Below are 26,402 nucleotides of genomic sequence, written 5' to 3' on the forward strand. Positions count from 1 at the left end.
CAAGATATCGATATTATATCGATATTGTGATATGAGACTAGATATCGTCTTAGATTTTGGATATCGTAATATGGCATAAGTGTTGTCTTTTCCTGGTTTTAAAGGCTGCATTACAGTAAAGTGATGTACTTTTCTGAACTTACCAGACTGTTGTAACTGTTCTATTATTTGCCTTTACCCACTTAGTCATATATATCCACATTACTGATGATTATTTATAAAAAATTTCATTGTGTAAATATTTTGTGAAAGCATCAATAGTCAGCACTACAATATCGTTGCGCTATCGATATCGAGGTATTTGGTCAAAAATATCGTGATATTTGATTTTCTCCGTATCGCCCAGCCCTACTTACATGAACACTCTGAAATGTTTTGCATTTATATGAAAGTTAAATGTCCCATACAGAATGCAAAATGAATACCCCCCACCTCCAGAATTCTGATAAAATGTGTCTACGGCAGGTTGGACGCCAGCCAGAATAACGTTTTGAATGTCTTGGCAATAAACTGAATTGGCTTGTTCTCAGACTTCTTATTTTTTGCTGACTGGCGTTATTCTCTATCAGAATAGCTTTAGGCTGACTGGCACACGTTTCTGTTTTGTCCAGATAGTAAAATAACATAAGTTGAAATGTTGTGTCATTGTTCACAAACTTGATCATATAATTCATGTAACCCTTTTCAATGTTTTTTCCCACAGTATCTAAATCTATAGATGAAATAACAATTTAAACCAGTAGCTTTATATTATCAAAGATAAATATTTGGATCACTGGGTTTGCTGCTAAACTCTGTCGAGTTTCGTGATGGTTGCCCGCACTTGTCTTTGCTTTTCACACAATTTGAAAACCCACCTTGAATTTTCAAGTGCTAGTCGGATTTTTGACATTTCAGAGAATAAGGTAAACCATTCGGCTGCCATCTTTAACCGCTGATTGACGTAGAGTAGAGCTCTGGTCGCCCCGTGCTGTCGTGTTTTTTTCTGAATGGGTCTCTGTGTGTGTTTGTGCTGTGTCTACTCACATGGTGTTACAGCCGGATGCTGAAGCTATATCCCTCAGGCTGTGGACAGCCGACGATGCTGGGTAAACACGTCTGCCTCACACTCACAGAGCCACACTCCGCATTCCACATGACACTCGAATGTACATTGAAAGCTGCAGCAAAACAAACACACACACTCATACAGCGCTGCAGGAGTGACCAGTGTAACCAGTTAGTTAAGTGCTATTGGCCGGTCAGCTTTCTCCATTAGAGCTACGAACTTTTGGAACCCAATACGCAGCACTATCAGACAATGCTCTACTCTCTAGTAGGGCTGGGCGATATGGAGAAAATCAAATATCACGATATTTTTGACCAAATACCTCAACGATATTGTAGTGTTGACTGTTTTTTATAAATAATCATCAGTAATGTGGATATAATGACTAAGTGGGTAAAGGGAAATAATAGAACAATTACAACAGTCTGGTAAGTTCAGAAAATGACATCACTTTACTGTAATGCAGCCTTTAAAACCAGGAGAAGACAACATTTATGTCATATTACGATATTACGATATGCAAAACCAAAGACGATATCTAGTCTCATATCACGATATCGATATAATATCGATATATTGCCCAGCTCTACTCTCTAGTTTTAAATCACAACTGAAATCATGCCTGAAACATAACCAATCATGTTTCGTAGTTTTTAAATTTAAAGTGTTTTTAATTTTGTATGCCTATAATGTTTATTCTCTGTACCCGAATCATACCATTTGATGCCATAACTCCTTCGTGGATTTGCCTGCTGACTGCTGATGAAATTTAGTTCTTGAGCTAATTGTGGGACAGTCCGTGACTGTTAAATAACTAAATAAATATATGTACCATCTGTGCTTGAGTTGAAATAGTTATGATTAATACACAGCAGATTTGGAAGGCCAGACCCAAAGTAGTTATTCTGATATCGGCAATACATTTCGCACCAGTATTCAGCATATTTAGACTTCAATGTTTATAGGGCCGCACATCTTAGGTTCTGTTTTTAATTTATAACGTGGAAAAGCCATCAAAACAGCATTTAGACCATCATTGAACAGAAAACCAAAAGCTTGTCTAATGAAATATATCTGTAGGGTTTACTCAGAGGGTGACCCACAGCAACTGTTTAATGGTATGAATAAATGAATGTAATAATTGTTGTGAAAGGGAGAAACATTCATATTATCAGAAGTGGATCATGTTGATATCCGATAGTAGGTATTTATTCCAAGCCTAATTTCTGACCCTAGTGTGAAAGCATTTAAACCTTCGCCAAAGAGGTTATGTTTTCGGTTAGTTTTATTTTTTGTCTATCAGCAGGATTACGGAAACACTGCTGTCCCAAACACGGTGGGTGTAGCAGGGGCCAAGGAAGAATAGGGCTCATGTATACATGGCTCACGATACTGATATTATCATGATACAGCAGTTCTGCAATAATGAATATATTGCTAGACAATCCTATAAAGATACATCACGATATCGGTCTATCTATGAATACAGAATGCTTGTGAAAAGGTTCAGTGTAGGTTTTCTCTCTTTATTCACTGCAAGTCCAAGCTGTTAGAAAACCGCAACATTCTGCAGCACAGGTTAATCAGTCTGTAAATTAAAATTACAGAACTATAGAGCAACTATGGGTCCAGACTGGACTTAAACAGGGCTGGGGCATCTATTTTCCTCTAATTGCTGTCCGCCATTCCTTTTAAAAACCTCTTTCTCTGCGGCTGGTTAACTTCTGTTCAAGTTTCCCTCATTCATGTGTTGAGCGCCACCTCGAGGAGCCATGAAGTAGCTATGCTGGGAGCAGGGAAATCTATTTAGAGCACCTTATTTTATTTATTAAAATATCGATATTTGGCGCCAGCATATTGATTCTCGTATCGTACGAACGACAGCGATATATTGCCATATCGATATATTGTCCCACCCCTAAGGAAGAACCCATTACATTTTGGAGCAGATCTTTACCTTCTAGTTTCTTTTGTTATTAGTTGGTATTGAGGCCAGGACAGTGCTGCATACTTGATAGTTTTCGTGTGCGTGTTGAACCATTGAGCTGTGGCAGTTATCAGTGAGTTATAGAGTGTGTCCCTTCTTCTAGTAGACTGAAACTTTCACCTTCTTTAAAACTTTTCCTCTCTTTAACAGGCTTGTTGTTGTTGTTTGGCAGACCGCAGCCATCAAGCAGTTTACAAAGACACATCCTTATTAAGATCACAAATGTACCGGAAACAATTACCCAAACCACACCACCGATACTCTGCTTGCACACTTTGTGTGTGTGTGTGTGTGTGTGTGTGTGTGTGTGTGTGTGTGTGTGTGTTCTCCTTCCCAGCAGGTACGGAAATAAACAAAGAAAAATAATAATCATTCTAGTAAAAGGAAGTAAGGGGGGCTTTTGAGCAGCGCCGGACGCTGACGGAGCAATGGAGAGGCAGGGAGAGGAGAGCGGCTGATGGGCCCCTGACTACCATTTCCTTAAATAGAGTTGTGGGCTTCTCCGGTCCAGCCCTGGCTGAGCGGAGGCTCACATTCCCAGCATAGCTGCGACTGCCACATTCAGAGCCTCCCCAACACTGGAGCGCTACGTACGCTTCCACAGGTAGACTGCAAGTCATTTGCCCTGCTCTCAGCCCCCACCCTGCTTCCTTCAGACCCCCAACCACCAGTTACTACTGCAGCAGGGTAGAAGAGGGGATGTTGATGAAAGACTTGAGAGGAAGTGGGAAGGGAGTGGGGGGTTGGAGTAAAGGATAGCAAAGAATTGTTCTCCATTCAAATAGCAGCCGTGTCCTACTAGGAAACCTCCCCCACTGCTGGGAAAAAGTCGAGACAATAAGAAACCATCATCTGGCCTTTTCTCTCGCACAAACCACACAAAGATATGTCTAGTAGCCTCCAACGAGTACTCAGGACAGAAAGGCAGAAACAATATAGGTGCATATATAGTTTTACTTGAAATGTAAAATGAAATGTATGAAATCCAAACTCGAGTTATGATGTTTGAGCTTTTAACATTGTATAAAAAATATTGCCTGGCCCGTGAACAAGTATAATTGCCTCCCCTCTGTTAGACAGGACATATTGTTTGTAATGTTTCTGACAAGAGATGAGGAGTTTTGACTTGTTTTTTAAAATCTTTTTCATGTACTGCAACCTGCCAAATGACAGCAGAGTGATGTCCAGGTTAAGTCTTGCAGTGTGCAGGGTTAGCATGGGCCTTGAAAATATCTGAAAAGTTGTGGATTTGACTAGAGATGCACCAATCCGACTTTTTCAGTCCCGATACTGATGCCGGGGCTTTGTGTATCTGTCGATACCCGATACCGATCCGATACCGTTGTTGAATTAATAATACACTGTATACCTTCCACCTTATACCTTCCTTCCACCATGTGGAAGAGACTAAAGGCACCAGATTTTCCTAACTAAACATTACTTTCCTAACTAAGACAAAATAACATAGATGGAATGTATTGAATTCTTATTTATTTGTACACTCAACTCTTCCAGCATGCGACGCACATGCGACAGAGGGGAAAAAAAACTAACTATAGCTATTTTGTCAATATCGGGATCGATATCTGATCTTAATATCGGATCGGTGCACCCCTAGATTTGACAAGGTGGCATAAAGGCTAAAACAGTCGTTTAAATCAGTGGATGATTTGAAACGTATGATTTTCTTAAAGACACAATTTAAAAATGATGGTGCCCAAATTCATCAATATGCTCCACGTCTCTACTTAAGGATGAACACTTTGTACGTAGAGGAGAAACCCTGTAATGGAGGCTTGTGTTGTTGATGCAGCAGCAAACTTTAGGAAAATATCTAATTGCGATTATTTTTGACTGATATTGCGATTGTGATATGATTCACGATATTGGAGGGATTGGGGAATGATCATTTTGTTTATCATTGTTCTCATTCTCATTGAAAAATATTCAAATTTAAAAAATTTAAATGGTAATAGTTTTTTTTTTTTTTTTTTTGCGAGGATCTGTACTATCGTACTCTGTTGAAGTTTAAAACTATTGGATCTGCTATAACCAATCACTAACGTTTGGTCGTGACGTATGTCATGCGCATGTGCAACAAGAGGGGAGACCGACAACAACTATCGGCTTATATTTAGCATTAGCATCACTAGCGTTAGCCTTAGCCAACTCCTTCACCACTAACGGAGCGAGCTGGAAAATCGAACTTTTCCTGAACCCCGTGGGGAGGAGGGCCACAACATCATGGCCACCAACACAACTCAAAGAGATTGATTGCAAAGATTGTTCTTGCTCGGGCTTTAACTTCTGGATATTCGGCAGCGTTGCCACAACGGACCGAATGGCTTCGCTCGCATCTTTCTAGCGCACGTCCTCAACGTCATCGTTCTCAGCCACTCCCTCTGTTCGCTGATTAGACCGGCAAATATTTGGCCGGACAAAACCTGCGAATATACCGCAAACCCAGACGGAGTACTGAAGGAAAATGAAAATTGAGCGGAAGTACGTAGGAGGGTGGAGCCAGGCTACGTCTCTGCAGCACCACAATACTTAATTCAGAATGGTTTGACGTAGGGCTGAACGATACATCGAATTTTCATCGTCATCGTGATATGAACTAGCGCGATGAACACAACACAACGCAACAGACAGCCTGACATGATAAATAAGGGAAAACAGTTTACACACTGAGACGACGCGAAGCGTAATACGTCTCCATAGCAGCAGGCGGCGCTGCTCTGTATTGTTTCCATTAACAGTCTGATTATTTCACAGAAAATGAAAACCGGCAGCTGATTGGACGAACGCGTCACGTGGTTCTTTTTTCTCCGGAAATTCACAGCCAGACTGTCATGGCGTCTCGTTCAGAATACGATCTCATATTGTACTAAAATAGTTCACCGAAACGTGTTTCTGAAAACATTTTAAGCGAGAAATAGGCCGTGCAGTTGCTGAATCTGTCTTCATTTCAGATCAACAAAGGCCAGTTTAAAAGATTTTCGTCGAACGTTAATTTCTTATAGTTATAATGCCTCATTTATGTGTAATTTGTTCAATAAAAGCATGTCAAAAATGATCTGATTTCTTTATTCAGTGGGAATAGGCTATTCAATGTTTAGGTTCGCAAAGAACCTATTAAAGCACTAAGACATGGGAACAGTATAGCTAACATTCACATTTGAATATTTATCGCAAGTCATATCGTCATCGCAATATTAAACAATGTTATCGCACATCGCAGCTTTTCCTCATATCGTGCAGCCCTAGTTAGACACATATTTTGCCTGTGATTTGGATATTGCACTTGTCCATATTGCGATTGCAATAAAGTTGCGACTAATTGTGCAGCCCTAATTTCCACCTGGATTTCTTGTCTTGCCAGACATGGTTTGAATGAGGTCCAGAGTGGATGTGGAATTATGTCAGACATTGTAAAGAGCACTTCACTCTGATGACGCCAACGAAGCTAGATGCTGCCGCGTACAGTAGCTATGATGATGCTTTTCCTTTTCCTGTGGAAGAGAGACACGCACTGGCAAACATGTTTAGCTCATTGTCAGGCAGGTGCTTCCCACTTTACAAGTATAATCACACGCACGCACTCCCACTCATCTTGGCCACTGTTTTAAACATTACACAGTATAAATAAATAAACTGGGACCCCAGAGGAAAAGACCTACTTTACACCTACTGTACACCAACAGGGCTGCACACAACGCAATGTGAAAACCAGATGAACTGGGCTTTATATAATGTTCTATAAATTGACCAGGTGTCCTGGCTGTGATGATGCAAGTCTGCTATGAAAAGGTGTTCCTCTGTTCTATTGTGGGTCACAGGAATCTCCGTCTCTCTCTCTCTCTCTCTCTCTCTCTCTCTCTCTCTCTCTCTCTCTCTCTCTCTCTCTCTCTCCCTATGTATGTTGAGGCGCCCTGACGCTGATTGATCTTTCACTGATTTCATTCAGAAAAACGTCACTCCTGTGAGCTGAACACAGGAGGGGCCATGCACCTCTTTACTACAGTATTTCCTGTGGAAATGAGATAGTGGTCTAGTTTCCACATTTAACCCATTGACAGTTTTTATTGTTTCTTTTAATTAGAGCATCAAAGACATTATCTGCCATTAAAAAAACAACAAACATTGCAAATAATGACCTGCAGGATCCTCTGGTTTCCATGCAGGAGTGTTTTTGTAGCCTATATGTTCTATAGCAGTGGTTCCCAACCTGGGGTCCGGCAAAGATCACAGGGGGTGCGCAAGTTTTTTTCTGGTTTGAGGTTGAGGTAAAAAAAAATATTTGCACGTTAAACAAATTATGATAATACACTAGAATGTATAATGTATACAAAAGTCTGTATAAAAACTATGTATTTTTGTTCTCGCTTAAACTTGTAGGCAGGCTACTTAGTAGGCCAAACCTCCGTGACCTCTTAACCTGGGACCCTTGATGTCATCAGGTCAGCTGCTAGCTGCTATCATCCTCGTTTTTCCTGCCGCCACGGCATCACTACTTTATGAATGAAACATGGTGGAGAAACGTAAAAGTGCTGATAACTCCTCTGTATCAAAAAAGAAAATAAGGCTCTATCTCAAGAGTTACCTCAACTTCAGTTTCGGAGGGGGGGCTCAGCTTTTCTTAGACATAAGTAGGGGGGGCGCCAAGGAAAAAAGGTTGGGAACCACTGTTCTATAGTGTCTCCTGGTTTCCATTATGAGAGAAGAGTGATGTGGCAGGAAAGCCCTGGACTGACCAGTTGGGTTTAGGTGATGACCAGTAAAAACCACAGGGCTGCCTCCTACTGTAAATGATGATTTGAATCATCATTCGAGGCGCTCCCAATTCTAAGCTCATATTGTAAGTCAAATCATTAGCCTCTTTATTTGTTTTGTAGTACACAAAGCAACACAGGAAAACGACACGACAAGCTATAAACCTTTACAAACAAAATCTTGTCTCGCAGTCACCAAACCGTAAAGTTAACTGTAATGGAAATAGAGAAGGTTGGTGGGAACATGGGGCAGAGTGATGCAGAGCAGCTCAATGAGTGCCCTGTTTGTCCCTCCTTTTTGCTCGCTGCTTTGGTGCTGAAATCTACCAAAGTCAGCAAAATGACCAGATGTTGGCACCGCGGCCTCTGCTGTCGTCCACTGTGATCAGTGCTGTCAGCAGCCACGCAGGAGAGCCGCTTACCAGTCTGCTAAGCTTGATTTTCTGAACTATGATCAGAATGCACACTTTAAATTTCTTTAGACTGTGCTGAGATTATGTTTTCACATCCCACATGATGAATAAAGGCAGTAAAACACGAGTTTTGTATTCATATCTGCCCCGCAGACTTTATTCCAAAAGTGACAGGCATGCTATCATTTACAATTTAGCAGAGTAGTGATTGGTCGTCACCACAGATCAAACAGTTGTTGTTGTTGTTGTTGACGAAAACCAGGTTTCTCATTTACCTGAGCTTTACAGGTCCCATGTTACGCTAATTGTCAGGTTCATATTGTATTTTGGGTGTCTACTTGAAGTGTTTACATGCTTTAATGTTCAAAATACACTTTATGTTTCTCATACTGTCAGTCTGAATATACCTGACAGAATATTCACCCTCTGTCTAAAGGCAGTTACACACCGGGCCGATAATTGGTGATTTTTTTTTTTGACCAACTTGGGGAGACTGATCAGTCCAACGGCCTTTTCTGCCAACGGTCGGCTGTCTGGTTGGTGTGTAACTGCCTTAAAACGCTCTTTTTAGCCCCTATCTCTTCAAGCCCCCCTCCCGAAAAAGCCCAGTCTGCTCGGAGTGGTCAGCGTTTCCGGGTCTTCCACATCTGCGTTCTTAGCGTCTCTGCACCGCCATTGCAGCGGAGGAATAACTGTAACAGCACTGAAGCAGCACTTTTGACCTATATATTTTTATATACTGTATATATAGTATAGGTGTGACATCACAACCATATGGAAGTCCTGACTGTCCTGGCTCGTTCAAAGGCACAGTTTCTGAATGCAGGCTGTGTGCATTTCTCTGGATTGAGAGTTTTCATATGTTCACAGTATTTATATGGCACCTGAACCTGCTTTATCATTTTTTTTTAAATCTCACTTTTTACAATATGGGACCTTTAAGAAATCAGCTTACTCGCTATGTACACGTAGAGCTGTAACAATGAATTGTCTCAAAAATAATTTCGATTTACAATAGAATTGTCTCTTTCAGTCAAATTTTAAAAATATCTATTTATGTATTTATTTTTCAGACAAATTCAACTTTTGAATGAATCCCAGGATACATCTTTTGGTTCTATCACGGTTATGTGATCCAGATAATGTAATAACACAAGTAAACCACGCCTCTTTATTATCATAAAACATAGAAATGTATTCTTTAATGAACACAAAACTGATAATCACCATCAGTCATACCCCTTAGCTCATGTTAGCTATTTAATTGTGGTTTAAAAAAAGAAACGGCAATACTTCCCCAAAAAAATGATTGCGGTTAGACAATTGTGCAATAATTGTAACAGGACTATGTATATCAGTTAGGGCTGGGCGATATGGAGAAAATGAAATATCACAATATTTTTGACCAAATACCTCGATATCGATACCGCAATATTGTAGTGTTGACTATTGGTGCTTTCACAAAATATTTACACAATGAGATTTTTGATAAATAATCATCAGTAATGTAGATATAATGACAAAGTGGGTGAAGGCAAATAATATAACAGTTACAACAGTTTGGTAAGTTCAGAAAATGACATCACTTTACTGTAATGCAGCCTTTAAAACCAGGAAAAGACAACACTTATGCCATATTATGATATCCAAAATCTAAGACGATATCTAGTCTCATATCACGATAGTGATATAATATTGATATATTGCCCAGCTCTAATATCAGTCATGTTTGTTTAAAACAACCTATTGTCCAAATATCCAGATCAGAGCAGCATGTGTGCAACAGAGTCAGCCAGTGAGAGCAGTGTAAATTACCTGCTGACTGGTTTCCTGACAGCTTGACTGCCTGTTTCCTCCCACTCTGCTCCACCTGTCCAACATGATGACACACACAGATTATTTAGATGGACGAGGAGATATTTTCTCTCTCTGCTCTCCTCTTCCTCAGTTCACCACTCTCTTAGCGGACTTCACTTGGTGATGTACATTGTTTTTCAGGGTGCATTTAGTTGATTTTAAGTGACGTCAGGTTGAAATTTGTAATGCAGCTGTAATGGAGAATGATGGCAGATATTTTCTCTGTTAGGGCCTGCAACAAATTAGTAGTTTTTTATAGATAATAGATTATCAAGTCATCATGTTCTCTAATTACAGTACCACCCTCTGTCTAATTTCATAAAAAGACAAGACTAGAGCTGTCAATCTTCCTCTATAATAACCAATTTTATGCTTAATTTTTTTTTTATATTCGAATCTCTCTGACAGCTGAAGGGCAGCTAACATTAACATTAGCTGTCTCCATAAAGCTCCCAGCGGAGCTCCTATAACTCGCGACGCAGTTAGGAAACAAGAACGAGCTAATTAATGATAACGTAAGCATTTTGACTCGGTGGATGTCAATGAGACTATAGTCTATATCCTTCGCGTTCCACTCCCGGGATTGCTCCGGTGCCGCAGGAAATTCCGCCAGATGCGTGTATTTTCAGTTTCCTTCCGCTTTCTTTGTTTTGGATTTTTAAATCCGGTGGATTTCTGAGGACTATGGTTAACTGCTCCTCAGATCTCTGCAGGGTAAATCCAGACAGCTAGTCTTTCTGCCATGTCTGTGTCTCGCTTTGCCAGACCCTCCTCTAAAGCGCGCTGAAGGAGGGTCTGGCTACTCCATACAGCATTCGGGGATGGGAGGAAAGCGTGCTCTGGTTTAATGGCATTTTTTTTTAACCAATCAGAATCGTCATGGGCAGCGCTAAGCTCCGCAAAGAGCCGCTGCAAAATAGTCGTGCGAGAGAAAACTCAGATTGGACAGATAGTCTAGCATGGTCCATCGGCTGCAGCTATATCCACATACACCAGCCTTTCAATGGTATGTTAGCCATTAAAAATGTCCCATATCACTTACTGGCCTTCTGAGAAATGGCTGAACTTTACTAAGGCATTAAACTAGACTACACAGGAGTAAACGGCACTCCTCCTCCTCTTCCTCCTCTTCTTTCTTCAGTCAGTTATGTGTCATTAGGTCAGGCTGAGGCCAAGGTCAGGCTGATCCCACAACACTGACTCTCCCCCTCCCCCCTCTCTCTCTCAATCAGTTTCTCTTTCGTCTTCTTCCTTTTTCTCTCTCTCAGCTCTATTTTCCTCTCTCTTGTTTATTGTATGTGTTATTGTCCCGTCTTCTTGTTTATTTTTGCAATCTTCTTTCTTTCTCTCTTTCCATTTTCTCCCCCTCCGGTTGAAACCTGTTGACACCAGTGAACTTTACAGTCTCACTCTTGTATCCACCCCCTTCCTTCCTTCCTACGTCTGTCTGTCTGTCTGTCTGTCTGTCTGTCTGTCTGTCTGTCTGTCTGTCTGTCTGTCTGTCTGTCTGTCTGTCTGTCTGTCTGTCTGTCTGTCTGTCTGTCTGTCTGTCTGTCTGTCTGTCTGTCTGTCTGTCTGTCTGTGTGTGTGTGTGTGTGTGTGTGTGTATGTGTGTCTGCACTTCTTGTCAGGACATGGACTCTCGTTCCCCCCCTCTCTCTTTCTCTGGGTGGGGCGACGCAGCATGTACTATTAGATCATTTCCATCATATATTTAGTGTTTTGTTCTTTTTTGCTTGTCTTCGGTTTCCTACTTCTTTCTTTGCATTCTTTCTTCTTTTGTGTGTCTTCTTAACTAATATTAGTTCCTTAGTTTTTTGCTATTTCACCTTTTTACTCTCTTTTTTTTTTTTATTATTATTTTTTTTTATTCTATACATTTTTAGTCTTTTTCTTCGTTTCGCTTGTTTACTCTATTCCGACTTGATATCCTCTTCTGTTTTGTATCTTTGGTCTTGTCTCGTAGCCTATTTCTTCCTTTAGTTATCTTGATTTCTTTCACTTTATTTGTTCATTCATTTGTTTGTTTCTGTCTGTTTTGGTCTACCTTTTGCTTTATGATATCTTACTCTTTCTCGAACATTCAGTATTTTCTTTTTATTCCTTATTCACACCTCGTCTTCTATATATGCTCTCTACAGATTGTAAAGAAACTTAAGTTGTTAGCCAGAGCTACCACACTTACTCCCCATTCACAATGAACGGTACACTGTTGTTTTTTTGTAATATTGCTTTAATTTGTAGTTTAATTGAAATGTAATGTATGTTATCTGCTGTTTCAGTCTCTTTCAATTTGAAGTGAGAGATATACTTGTTGGAAGAAAAACCTAATAGTTAAAGTGTCACAAGTGTACTATAGACATCAACCATCAACTCATTCATGTGCCGTATTGGCTGACCAGCATCCCATGCCAGTGTTTTGTGTCAACTGGACGTTGTGATATTGTGGCTCATTAAATGTGGTGTGAAAAAGACGTGTTTTACTTAGTTTTAAAAAGAGCTTTATTACAGAGTAGGGATAGGTGTGTGTGTGTGTGTCTGTGTGTGTCTGTGTCTCTGTCTGTCTGGGCTCGGCTGTGGATCCGTTAGAAATCACTGCATTCTTCAGCTGCAGCTCTCTGTGGTATGCCAGCACATTCCCCACTGCTGAGCTGGAGAATCCACTCGGAAAGCAGGAGCGGGAACTTTTCCTTTCTACCCTGTCCCACCCATCTACTACTCTGTCTGTCTTAAGTTTGTTCTCTTCAAGTAAGACCCACCCTATCCCCCCTTTTCCTCCTTCCACAACTTCTTCTTAGTTGTATAAACTATGTTTTCCAAATTCCTTCCCCATACCGTCTGGGCCTTTTGTCTAAACCATGACGTCTTGTTTTATGGACTGTATGCGAGTCTAGGCTGTGTAATGTGTTGTAATGTCCAGGACCTTTCATACAGACGTTTAATTCACCTTCCATCTCCTCCAGCCATGTCTCTCTGTCTCTCTTGGTGTTTTCCACTTAGCTCGTATTGGCCTCAATGGTAGGTGGTTTTCCTAAATTAGGCCCCCTTCTCTGTTTATTGTTGGTCAGCTCTCTCTCACTTTCTCTTGGATTGCTGTCCTCCAGTTGGTAAAGGGAACCCACTGTGTCGGACGTGGTGTTGAATCAACAATGGCTATAGCAGGTTGCCGGCAGTGGGACAAAGTGAGCCAGTCTCATGTTTGTTTTGCTAACAGCAGAAGCACAGGACAGAGGATTAGAGGACACACACATACAGAGACGTGTAAGGATTTTCCATGGACTAGATTCATTCCTTAAACCGAAGCCATCTTCATTACACCTCAGCTATAGCTTCATCTTAACCCTAACCAAAATGTAATCTAATCTTTCCTTTAAGCTCAAAACCCCAAACTTTATTTTAGTAACCTTGCAATCCACACAAACGCACACACACCCTGGTGGTTAACCAATTTCATAGTGGCTGATACGGCACCTTTTTTTTTTTTTTTTTTTTAGGTGTGAGTTGGGGTCAAGTGTAAATACATACTTTTCCACACGTTGTCTTTCTCACGTACATTCACTCTCTTTGTCTTTCTCTCTCTCTCGCTCTCACACACACACACATACACACAATGCTGTTGTGTCATTGTCATTGGAAGTTAATGTGTCCCTTTGCTAACCACTAATATGGTCTTAACTGTTGTGCTAGCTGCCTTGTTGTGGCTTTGTGTGCTGTTGACCTATCTATATTTAGAACGAGAGGAATCATGTGTCTAACAAACTGTGTGTGTGTGTGTGTGTGTGTGTGTGTGTGTGTGTGTGCGCGCACTGGGTTGTGTTTGCACATAACCAATGTGTAACAAATGAGCTAAAACCATCACATTGTTTCCACCTCTGTCACTGTGTCTTGTAATCACAAAGTCTGATGGGAAGAAGACACGCTGTATTTCAGCTCAGGGTGAAAGTTAAACCCAATGAGCATCTGCTGCTCTGAGGCTCTGAGTCTTGGTCAATATTAAGTCATACTGTATAATTCAAGTCTGTCTTTAAAATGTCAGTAAGAGACCGCCCTGCTTTTCCACATAGATGGCTGATTTTGTTAACCCAGTCACATTTCTCGGGGTTTTCCAAGGATATGACCGTGTTCAATGTAATAATTGATGTTGCGAGAAGAGCTTTAATTAAGTACCCACATTCCCTCGAACTGACTTGTGCACTTCTACTTCAGTGCCACCCAGAATGCGGTTGAATCACCCTCGGAGAACGAGAGTGAACTTGATGCATTCAGCTGTGTACACGTAGGTGGACCGTATTGATAGATATTGCCGAGAAAGATGTTTTGCATTTTAGGAAAAAATGAGTCACACCTAGGTTTGGGTACCGAAACCCAGTTCCACTATGGAACCAGTTTCTACGCAACCGGTAGGAATCTGACCGGATTAGAACGCAAATTTCGGTTCCTCATTTCGGTTCCACTTAATGTGTCGACTGAAATATTTTCCATCTGTCGCTCCGAAACAGACGTAAAAATATCACACTTTCTCTTTATTATATATTTAAGTACTTTAAAACGTTAATATATTTTTAAATTGAAATAATTTTCAATTTAAAAAAAAAAAAAAACTCTATAAAAGAGCCTTTCTTTGATGTCATTTTTTCAGTTTTTCAAGAATCGGTTTAGGAATCGGAATCGTTTTAAAAGTACCGGTTCGGCATCAGAATCGTAAAAATCCAAACGATACCCAACCCTGGTCACACCCCTTACTCAAAAACTCAAACAGTCTTGTATTCTGGTTCCAGACCTCTTATTACTGACTCCTTTCTGTTAGTCCATCAAACTACAGGGTGTATCTGAGCCAGAAAAATGCTGACCAAATAATTGACACAAAAAGTATGACAATTGTAAATGAGATCGCACCTATACAGACTATTGTAAGTCGATTTGGAGAAATAACAACTTGATTAGGCACAATTGTTTGTTTGCCATAAAAACCATTAAAGGTCCAGTGTGTAACGTATTAAGTTGTTCATTATCAAAATCTGTGTTGCCCGTTCACAAACTTGTCCTTTTTCATGAATATTTACCACCACCATCAATTCCAAGTATTCCGATTGGCTTGAAATTTTACATTTGCATTCGCATGAACTGGGGTAGACGCTCCATATTCATGGTAGGCAAGTACATTAGCCGGTAAGGGACATACTGCTCCGCCTTTCGCGTTTTCGCTGTCACATGATAAACTCACAGCTGCTGCTAATGCTGCTAATGGGTATCGTAGCTTCCCGGTCCCGGCAAGTTTGAAGAAGGAAACATGGAGGACCACACGTATTCAAAATCCAAATTTCAGGAACAGGAGTCTTCTTCTTCTTCTTCTTCGCCCAGAAAAAGAAAACGGATATTGAAAAGAGCAAGAGACCGGCTTTTTGAAGCGTGAAGGCTACCGTAGCTGTAATACGTACTTTGAACTGCGTGGTGCGAGAGAGTTGACTGCGATATATGATCTTAACGCTAGATGGGAGAAATTCCTACACATTGGACCGTTAACTTCTCCTAGCAGCAACTATTTCTTTGTGCAATGTTGACTGCTTTGTTTGGCGGACATTGTGGAATTAGCCTGCCTATTTGCTAACAGGAGTTTGCTTCATGTCTAAAATTAAACATTAGACCTGCGCAGACATTACTGTATTTTCCGGACTATAAGTCGCTCCGGAGTATAAGGCGCATCAAAAAATGCGTCAAGAAGAGGAAAAAAACATAAGTCGCACTGGACTATAAGTCGCATTTATTGACTTCACAAAATCCAAGATCAAGAATAGACATTTAATCTGGAAAGGCAAGTTATTCAACTACAGAATAGCACACAGAACAACAGGCTGAATAGGTGTCCGGTATGTTAACGTAACACATTAACAGTTATTCAGCTACACAATAGCATAAAGAACATACCTGGGAGGCTGAATAGGCTAAATTAACATAACAAGCCAGTGAGTCCTACTCCTTAGTTCATGTCAGTCAGTATGAATTCACATTTAAAAACATGTTAAATTATATATATTTTGCTATATCAGTCGCAGGACCAGCAAAACTATGAAAAAAAGTGCGACTTATACCTTGGATTGGAAATGCTGGAATTGGGTGGAAACTGAATTTAATCAATCTCTTGTTGTGGAGTTTTAAGCTGTCCTATGAGAGGAGGGTTAGCATATCTATCTGTGTATCAGACTGGATGTGGACACCACGGGAATCGTGTTCAACAAGTGACCAATGTCCATTGCCTGTTACAAAGTGTAGAGACACAACTTGGCAGCTGAGTAGATGTCAATAAGATTTCAAGCTTGCATCAGCTTTTTTAATAACAACTCAAAGCTCTCAAGTTCTCTGTAGGAATAACTATCGGAGTGACCTGGACAATTTTCTCGTCTTAACGCTGTGACCCTCTGTTTCTGTTGTACTTACTTAGATGTCAGTGCAGACAATGTGTCCAGGTTGTGGATGAAAAGGTGGGCGGTTTGATGCCAGGTTGACAGAGGAGGGTTTGTACTGAGAGAGGCAGGGCTGTGATGAAAGCGGCACCCTTGTCTTGGTGCCAGAGAGGGTGTTAGAGGGCAGTGCCTGGGCAGGGTGGCACAGAGTTCACCAGCAGGGAAATGCTGTGTCAGCCTCCGAACAAATGACTCTCTCTGTCTGAGGTTTTAGTGTTTGTGTATGTCAGACTCTCTTTTTTTCAGTGTTGCTTCTCAATCATGCTGATGTGATTCATCAGTTCCCAGCATGTCCCCGTCTCTCTGTCTGGCATGAAAGAACAAACTTAACATCCTTTGTCTCGTTGAATACCTCGCATTGGCTTTCTCTCACTTTGGTTTTGTATTGTTTAGTCTGTTGGACTGGTTTAATCAGTCATGTCACATTGTATGGGGCACGCACGCTTAATTCACGTGGGATGCAGAGGTGGGCGAGTAGACTCCTAGTTCCCGTGTAGTTCACAGTGGGGGACCTGGGGAGGTTTCACATCTGTAATTTTGGTTCGGATCAAACTGAAAAGTCCGAAGGTCCGGCCCAAACGAGGTAGGCGTGAAAGCCCCCTAAGACTGTTAATAATTAGTAGGGCTGCACAATATGATAAATAAACAGATATTAAAGTGTGCTCAGTTCTGCATTTCTGCTGCTTTCAGTATTCTGCTAAAATACAACAACTTGCTTGTTGAATTTAAAACAAATGAAAGGAAATCATTTCCAACATTCTTGTATTGAACACATTGAACATTGATATTGACTTGAATATAAAAGGCACCAATAAAAAAGAGACAGTTACATTTTTTAACAGTATTTCTACTGTTGAAAAATCTCTGAATTAGGGGTGTAACGGTACGTGTATTCGTACTGGACCGTTTCGGGCTTTCGGTACGGTGCACATGTGCACCGAATGCAATCTTTTGTGTGCGGAACATAGGTCAATTTTCGTGTTTCCACACGAACATATTAAGTGGCGGAAGTCTCCGCGTTCAGCGCAAATCCCGCCCTGCAGCTGATTCTAAAGTTTTCATTGGTCATGTCAATATGTCAATCACTGTACAGACACCAAACACTGATCTCTAAACCTACCCGCCGTCACTGTAACCTAAACCAATGAAATCGACTGCAGGGCGGGATTTCCACTGAAGTGGTTTGGGGAAAAAAATAATAATCACACACCCAAGGGGGTAAGCTTCTCCTCAGACCGCGAACCTCCTATGGCGCCATTTTGATGCTAATAAGCACGCACCCCCCATTAGCATTCCATTGACTGCCATTCATTTTTGCGCCACTTTGACAGCGAATAACTTTACATCTGAAGCGTTTAAAGACTCTATTTGTCCATTGTTTATTTCTAAAGAAACACGACAATGTATAAAGGGCTCCATTACCTTGTACCTCACGTTATGGCTCCGTAGCAGACGTTTTTGTAAAAATAGGCTAACGATTGTGTCATAACCACGGGACTTACTGTCGCATAGTAGAGGAATTACTGTATAGTACAGGAGAAGCTCGCAGGCAGTTTGGACTTACATTAGCTGTTTAAGTTGAATTACTAATGTTAACTAGCATTTTAGTTAGCAATAATTAGCCTGTGCCTATGTTATCTCCTTACATATACCTACGCTCTCCGTCTCTGCTAGATTGGGAATGATTGCGATTTCTCTTGGCACAGCTACCAGAAGAGTTACAACTTTCAGACACGTTGCTCACGTCACATTTACATCGTCTCTCTCAGTTGGAGGCTGCGCAGTAACGCTTGGCGCTCACCGGAAAAGTGCTTCTAATATCCTTCACTGGTCTCCGTCCAGAGCAACGGGATCTGTTGGTCCATTATATATATGTCAATGCACACACCGCGTGCTGTACAACAACATACACACGCTTTAGCCCAGCCTCTCGCTAGCTAGCGTCATGGCCAATGCAGACAAGCCGATAGACAGTACGGACAAGCCGGAGCTTGAAGAGCCACCCATATCATTAAGGTCTCCTGTTTGGGAACACTTCGGTTTCCCAGTGAAATACGTCAACGGACAAAGACTAGTCGATAAGACGAAAGCAGTGTGCCGACGTTGCTCAGGAATGATCGGGTATGTTTCTGGCAACACGTCAAAGTTGTTAACGCACTTGAAAAGGCATCACGCGAGTGTGAACATCACTACTACAAGGAAAAAAACGACCGTAATTCAAACGCAGCTCCCGTTGGCATCTAAACAGACCTTTGCTGGTAATTCCGATCGGGCCAACGCAATAACGAAAGCAATTGGTGTTTTTATAGCAGCTGATCTACGACCATACTCGGTTGTTGACAAGCTGGGATTGATAATGCTGCACTGTAATCCATAGTTATTTATTTATATTTTTCATTATATTTTATTATGTGATATTGGTTTGAGACTGAGAGTATTTTATTTAGTGGAGAACTTTGCAGCAGTATTTTATTTCTTATTCTTTTTTTATTTTATATATATATATTCTTTATTATATTTTATTAAAAAGTGTTTAAAAAAGTGTAAACAAATTGTTAAAAGTTTATAGTAATAAACAACCTGCAGTTTAATGTTTGCATTTCTTTCCCTTACTGTACCGAAAATGAACCGAACCGTGACTTTAAAACCGAGGTACGTACTGAACCGTGATTTTTGCGTACCGTTACACCCCTACTCTGAATGTCTCTTACGATATGTCACTAGGGTTGGGTACCGAACCCTGTACTTTTACCGGTACCGACCGAATCACGTCGGTATTACAGAGTATTGGTTCACGTAAAATCAAACGATGCCAAATTTCGGTACCTGAGAGCGTGTAAGCGCAAGCTTATCTGTCCACTCTGCATGTTGACAGAGAGCAGAGTGTGTGTGTGTGTGTGTGTGTGTTGACGGAGCAAACTCCGTCGGCTCTGCAGTTTTGTTAAAGTCACAGTGAGTCACGGCAATGCCGATAAAGTGGTTTCAAGTGTGGTTACAGTTTTTCAAAACTTCACGCAGACACCATTCACTGTGATATAATATTATGGCGAGCCGAAAGCAGTCGCGGTGATGTTGACGTGACAAGCAGGCACAACAGTGGTTTCTATGCCCTGGGGACTGACTGACAGGCTGAGGTTGTAAGGCAAGGCAACTTTATTTCTACAGCACCTTTCAGCAACAAGGCAATTCATAGTGCTTTACATGAAACATTAAAGAGCAATTAAAAACGGTCATGATGAAAATAAAACAGGCTAAAATATAATAATATACAAATACAAGAATACAAGTTGAATAACTATTCAATTTAATAGGTAGGTTGTAGGGATGGGTTTGGGAGGAGAGAGGGAGGGGTTTTATTTGTATTTAATTTCTGTCCGTGTAAAATATTCTAAATAAATAACATAATGTTCTAAGTAAATGGGATAAATAGGTTTGGAATTATTTTTACAACTGAAATATTTTTTTTGTAATTACAAAGGGAAAGTACCGAAAAAAAGTACTGTATTGGTATCGGTAGTGATATTGGTTCAGGTGCGAAAGGTACCCAACCCTATATGTCACAGCCTTTTTTCAGGGGGGGGGGACCTAGCTTCTAGCTTGCACACTCGAGACATTTTAACCAGAATACTATTGATCAAAGGCACTTTTTTCTGACTTTTAATCTTTAATTGCTAATAGCTTTACCTCCTCCCCTCCAAAGATAACTATATATAAGCAGAATGAATGTAAAGTCAAGTGAGCATTAAAACTAACTAAATGACTTTTCTCAGATCTAATGGTTGCTGTTGGTCCCCAGTGGACTTCTTTAGCAAGTTTTGTCTTTAAGCTTTTTAAATGTTATTTATTTATTATCTGTTCTAGCTTTTCACACACATATATGTTGATAATATTGATCCAAAATAATGTGAAATTGCATTTTTTTATTTATTTGTTATTTGCAAGTTATTCCAAAGTGGTTTCTCTATGGATACACATGATTCTCTTCATTACCGAGCTCTGGTGGAGTCAGGTCCCTTAAGTTACTGAAAATCTGTTCTTACAGCCAGTAACCTACAGATGATACCTCCATAAAGGGACAGAGCATGATGTCACTGAGAACACGATTATTTTCATTTATTTGCTTTGAAAAATCTGCCCTGCGGTAATAACCGTTCAAAAGTTGTTGAATTCAGCTTGAGGCATTTTAGTTGTCGTTGGTTGAGTCTCTGACACGTCATGTTTAGTTCTTTTTTATGGTCTCTGTGTAATATGTGTTAGTAGACAAACTTATACGGTCATACAAATGTGAAAAAGTTGAAAGCATTTTACTGTCGACGATGAATTGGAGATGTTTAAAAGGGGGCAGTGCACCACTGCTTCTGTAAGTGTTCTTAGAGGATGTATCAGGGTTTCTGTGTTACATCTTAATGTTTTCCAGTCATTTGGAAATAAATGAGTTTTAATCATGGAACAATTCCTGTTCTCTGATGGACCGAGGCTTGCCTCATTCAGAGGAATGAAGGATTACATCATCCCTGGAGCAAAGGGGAGTAACTCCCTGGCTCCCCTCACACACCTCGCTCCCTCTCAAACTAGTTTCTACCGCAGTCTTCCCCCACCTCCTCTTTCCTTGTGCTCTATGTCACTCTTACTCCGCTGTCTGCTGAGCTTCGGGACAGTCTGGCCAAGTTCACTTTGTCTTGCGCCTTCATGTTACCCATTCACTGACATGGATCTGAAGGTCTTTTTTTCAAAGAAATGCCCGTTTTGTTGGAAGCAAGCCTGTGTAAAACTTGAACTTAAAATGAGTGGGCAAATTGAGTAGGAGTAGCCTATCCTTTTTTTGTTTTAATTCTGTTGATAATTTTTGAGTAGTCAGGTTCACATTTTTTTTATGTGTGAGATCCAGCAATAGGGTGGTTCTTTTTTATTATGTTCTGAGAGAGTTTGATCTGTAAAGGTTTTAGTGGTATATTATTATAAATACACATTTGATGGTAGGGGTGTTGAAATTAACCGTTGCATCGATGCATCGCGATGCGGACCTGGACGATTCTGCATCGATGCAGTGACAGACCATAATCGATTATTGCCTAATGATGTTGCTTGTTGATTTTCCGGTCGTTGCTTTTTTTGTTATTGCCTTTGTCTGTTGTCTGCTGTGTTCAGATTTCGCTACATTCAGGAAGTGTCTTTTTTTTTAAGAGCAGATACAATAAAATCGGAGTTCATACATATATATATATATATATATATATATATATATATATATATATATATATATATATATATATATATATATATATATATATATATATATCTGACTGCTTTAATTAGTTGATGGAAAAAAACATGTAGCAATATATAATAATATTGAGGACGCATTGTGATATTGAATCGATTCAAACTGTTGACAGGATAATCGCAATCTAATTGTGACACCAGTGAAGATTCATCCCCCTGCTTGATGGTGTATATAACACAATAGCCTACATGGCCAAACTAAGGAATTGTCTCTGACCTCATCTGAACAATATCAAAGACAAAAGACAAAATGAAAGCTGCTGAGACGCATACATTTGACTGTGTTAATGTGCAATTTCATCTCAGTACAGTAGGTTGATATTAAAGTGCTCCTATTATGCTCATTTTCAGGTTCATAATTGTATTTAGAGGTTATATCAGAATAGGTTTACATGGTTTAATGTTCCAAAAACACCATATTTTGTAATAGATTGTATGCATAAACGTGTGTGTAAAACTGTCCGTTTCATGCTGTGACTTGGCTCAAGCCTGAATTATTTAATCCCTCAATCCTGATCATAGCGAACGGGATGACATGCATGTGAACCTTGTTCAGTAAGCTTCAGGGTCTGTGGTAGGCCTGCACGATTAATCGTTATAAAATCGCGATCTCGATTTTTTTTTTTTTTTTATGACTTTGATTCTCATTTAATTTTACGAGTCGACTGCATCACAAACGCTACTACTTTCTTCTGTGAGTTTTAAACATGGACTGTATAAAAAAGGTTTTAAAGCGCTCCGAAGCGCTGTAATGCTCTCCCTTCTCTTCATTGAAGCCTCTGTGTTTACAGGCTTGTGGTGATGTGCAATGTGCTATAGGTGCCAAAAAAATCAGTTTGGTACTGCCAATTTGTTTTGTTTTGTCATGGTTCGTGTGTGCAATAAACATGACGCTTCGTGAGAAAAAAATCGTGGCAGAAAATCGTGATATCAATTTTAAGCTAAAAAATCGTGATTCATATTTTTCCCCGAATCGTGCAGGCCTAGTCTGTGGTTGTCCATCTGCCTGGTCAGAGCTGCAGGTGTCCTCTCGACAGGGCAGAGAGAGCTGTACGTCATCACAAAGTAGACTTTGACATTGGGATATCTTTGGACAGAAGGACTAGCAGGTGTATTTTCTAGTTTAACCTCATATGTCTGATTTAGAGACAAGATCCTTATGGGTTAAGGATGACCGTGGTGGTCAAATTCACACAGACAGGAAGTGAAGCCGACCTGCGTCCTGTCTCTATTTGTGTGGCTGTCCAAAGCTGTCGCACTGATCAGTTGATATCTATAGCCCTGGTCCAAGATGATAGGAATGGGCTCCTAATGGCCCACTGACTCGGACAACAATAGAGCTCCATGACCTCTGGGTTATGTATAGAACTGTACTGCCACCATTAGCAGCCTACAGAGTTGGCTGTTTAGAGAAGGATGACAGTGCAGTGGACCTGACATCATCTTTGTGTCTTCTATTTTAACCGTACATGTGTTCACTAATCCATCTGTCCATCCATCAATTACATTCTCCTTTGCTACCACCTCGGATACCGTGAAGCTAAAATCTTAGATTATGTATCCAGTAGGGGTGTGCAAAAAAATCGATTCACATTTGAATCGCGATTCATAGAATTCCAAAAATCTATTCATATTTTTTTTTTTTTTTATTGTATGTCTACTGCAATCACATGGGAAAAGTAACTACATTTATATACTGTGAATCGGTTTTCTTGAGCCTGAAAATCGATATTGAATTGTGACATTTTCTGAATCGTGCACCCCTAGTATCCAACAGTTTTCGGTTCATAACTGTGGTCCAGTCAGGTCTGTCAGGGTCACCCACGATTGGCTGGTAACATAATGATGCACTGACCTTTGAATTCATGCCGTCATACACTTAATAGTCATACTCTGCACAAGTTTGATTTTCTTTTGAGCACTGTTGAAACAAATAGTGAGTCATGGGTTTGTAATGTTTATTGTGTTTTTGTCACCTACAGCGGTGATCAGCCAGTGGCAAGGCGAGTCTAAGGAGCGGGTCATCTCGCTTGTCCTCACCCATCTCCCGCTGCTCAAACCCGGCAACGTTGAAGCCAAGGGCGAGTACATGCGCCTGCTGCCACGCATCCTGGCCCACACCATCGAGCATGGCCGTCACCTGGAGGAGTCCCGCCAGCTCCTGTCCTATGCCCTCATCCACCCAGCCACTTCCCTGGAAGACCGCTCCGCCCTGGCACTCTGGCTCAACCACCTGGAGGAGAGGGCTGCTGCCCGGGGAGACTCACTGGAAAGGCCTCCTCCTTCTGGGCCGCACCACCACCACCACCAGTCCACGCCTCCATCCACCCTCTCCTCATCAGGATCCTCCTCCTCCACCAACACCTCTTCATCAGGCAATCTCTTCTCCTTGCATCACCACCAGCGCTATGGCTCGGACGACCGCCTCAACGGTTGGCAGAGCTCCAGAGATTCAGGGCTGGGCGGAGGCTGGCACCCGCAGCAGCAGGGCTGTGAGAACGGGCACCTCCTTCTCTACCCATCATCCTCTGTGCCGGCAACCATCAACACAGTTGGAACTGGTGGAGGCGGTAACGCTAGTAAGTATAGTTCAGGGCTGCAACTAACTCACTGACTAACTTGATTAGGTGTTTGGTCTATAAAATGTCAGAAAATGGTGAAAAATGTCAATTAGGGTTTTCCAAAGCCCAATAGGATGTCCTGAAATGTATTGTTTTGTCCACAACATAAAGATATTCTGTCATAGATGAGTCAAGAAACTGGAAAATATTCACATTTAAGAAACTGGAATCAGAATTTTGACTTTAAAAATTACTCAAACTGAATAATCAATTATCAAATAGTTGGCAATTTATTTAATAGTTTACAAATAATCGATTAGTCCTGTGTGCCTTGTACTGTGTTCAGCTCATTTCTAATCATGTGATGCTTTAGCAACACATAGATAAAGTCAGCGCGCGTGGTTGGTTCTCACAGTGTAGCGCTTGATAATGTAACGAATACAATAATGTAATATAATAGTATGTGTAAAATGACTTTCACAACAACTTTTCAAAATGTGATTTAATAATAAAAATAGACACATGTAAGGTAATAATATTAAAATATCTAAATATTAAAAGAGCACCAGCATTTCTAACTCTGGTCCATTTTGGTATTTTCATTCCTTCTTTCCGCCTATTATCGTTATTTTAAACAATACATTTGTCTCCCTTATCCGTACCCATGTCATGTTTTCATGAGGATAGAGAGCTGTTGACAGACATTAGGGATGACTGTAAACCTTGATTTACATACTGTAGGTAACCAGCATCACTGCAAAATAATAGAAGGCCAATAAACCTAATGTAAAGTTGTCCATGAAGGGTTTGCTCCATACATTTTATCTTCTGACTGACTGTAATTGCCCTGAAAAAACCTTTTCATACTGTGCCATCATTAACTTATGAACTTAAAGATGGGATTGACCTCCCAAGAATTGATTCAAACCAGCCAAATTATTAACTAAAATAAAATGAAGTGAGGTGGGCTGCCTTTTAACCCCAGACTGACTTGTGTACTTCTAAAGTCAAGGTAGCCAATACCACCATCTGAGAACACCTCAGTGATTACAGCCACCTACTCTGGGCTGGCCTGATGATAGCTTCTCTGTCTGGGATGGCCACCTGATCGCCCGCGCCCTGGCCCAATTTCACACTAGGGTCTTTAAGCTTCTCTCTTCCTTGTAGTTAAAATCGTAGGAGTTGTTTTGGTATCAGCTGTGCTTGATTGGATAATGATAATAATTGACATTAAGCACACAAAAAACATCTGTATAGCATTTGGCAGCACAAAAAATACGCTTATTTCAATTCAGTTCAAATGTTGGTTTCATTATAAAGACACTCTGTACACTCTAAACTTACCAAACACACTAAATACACCCTGAGCACACGAAATAGCCTCTACACAGTAAATACACTCTGAACAGCCCACATAGCAACTACAGAGGCTGTGTGAGGTGGAAGACAACACACAGAGAGGGCAGGGCTGTTGAAATTGAGCATAACTATGGTCAGAGCAGGATATTTCCAGACAAGAATGCAAGGGCTCTGTATTTTTTTTTTCTTTTCTGGGAGATGAAAGAAACAGCTGAGGGTTTATAAATAAAGACACATTTAAAGCCCTGCTCACTGCTCCAAGAAAGATCCCCATATATTTGTGACTGCTAGCAGCTTCAGTCGCACACAAAAGACCTCAGGATTTCACAACTGATAAACTAGAGTTACCCCAGCCGCCAGCACAGGATTAGTGGACCCAGTGAGCAGATGCTTTTCTCCACAAATGAAAGTGAGTGTTGAGTAGACTAGAATAGATGTGTAGATATTTAGTTGGATGCAAAGTAAGAAGGAAGATGTGTTTCGGTGTGTCAATGCTTTTAGCATCAAAGCTTCTCAATGGGCCAATCAAAATGTCTGTCACAAAGCAACGAATACAATCATTTTGATCAATAAAAATCCAACATTGACACACACACACACACACACACACACACACACACACACACACAGTTCATCTGGTCACGATGGTGATTACAGGAGT

The 26,402-nt window shown here is 40.7% G+C and overlaps 1 protein-coding gene across 7 annotated transcripts in view; it reads left to right on the forward strand.

Annotated features, from left to right (window-relative positions):
• The window catches only part of samd4a (sterile alpha motif domain containing 4A), a 65,362-nt gene that overhangs the window by 17,618 nt on the left and 21,342 nt on the right, over positions 1-26,402 (forward strand). For all 7 annotated transcript variants that reach the window (XR_004896813.1, XM_031323497.2, XM_031323498.2 and 4 more), the window contains exon 3: positions 23,804-24,400. Coding sequence is in view for 6 of the 7 variants with exons in the window: in XM_031323497.2 (XP_031179357.1) it covers positions 23,804-24,400 (597 nt within the window). In the remaining variant the exon portion in view is untranslated. The remainder of the gene's footprint in view (positions 1-23,803; positions 24,401-26,402) is intronic.

The sequence above is a fragment of the Sander lucioperca genome, chromosome 3 (genome assembly GCF_008315115.2).
Source record: "Sander lucioperca isolate FBNREF2018 chromosome 3, SLUC_FBN_1.2, whole genome shotgun sequence".
Lineage (NCBI taxonomy): Eukaryota > Metazoa > Chordata > Actinopteri > Perciformes > Percidae > Sander > Sander lucioperca.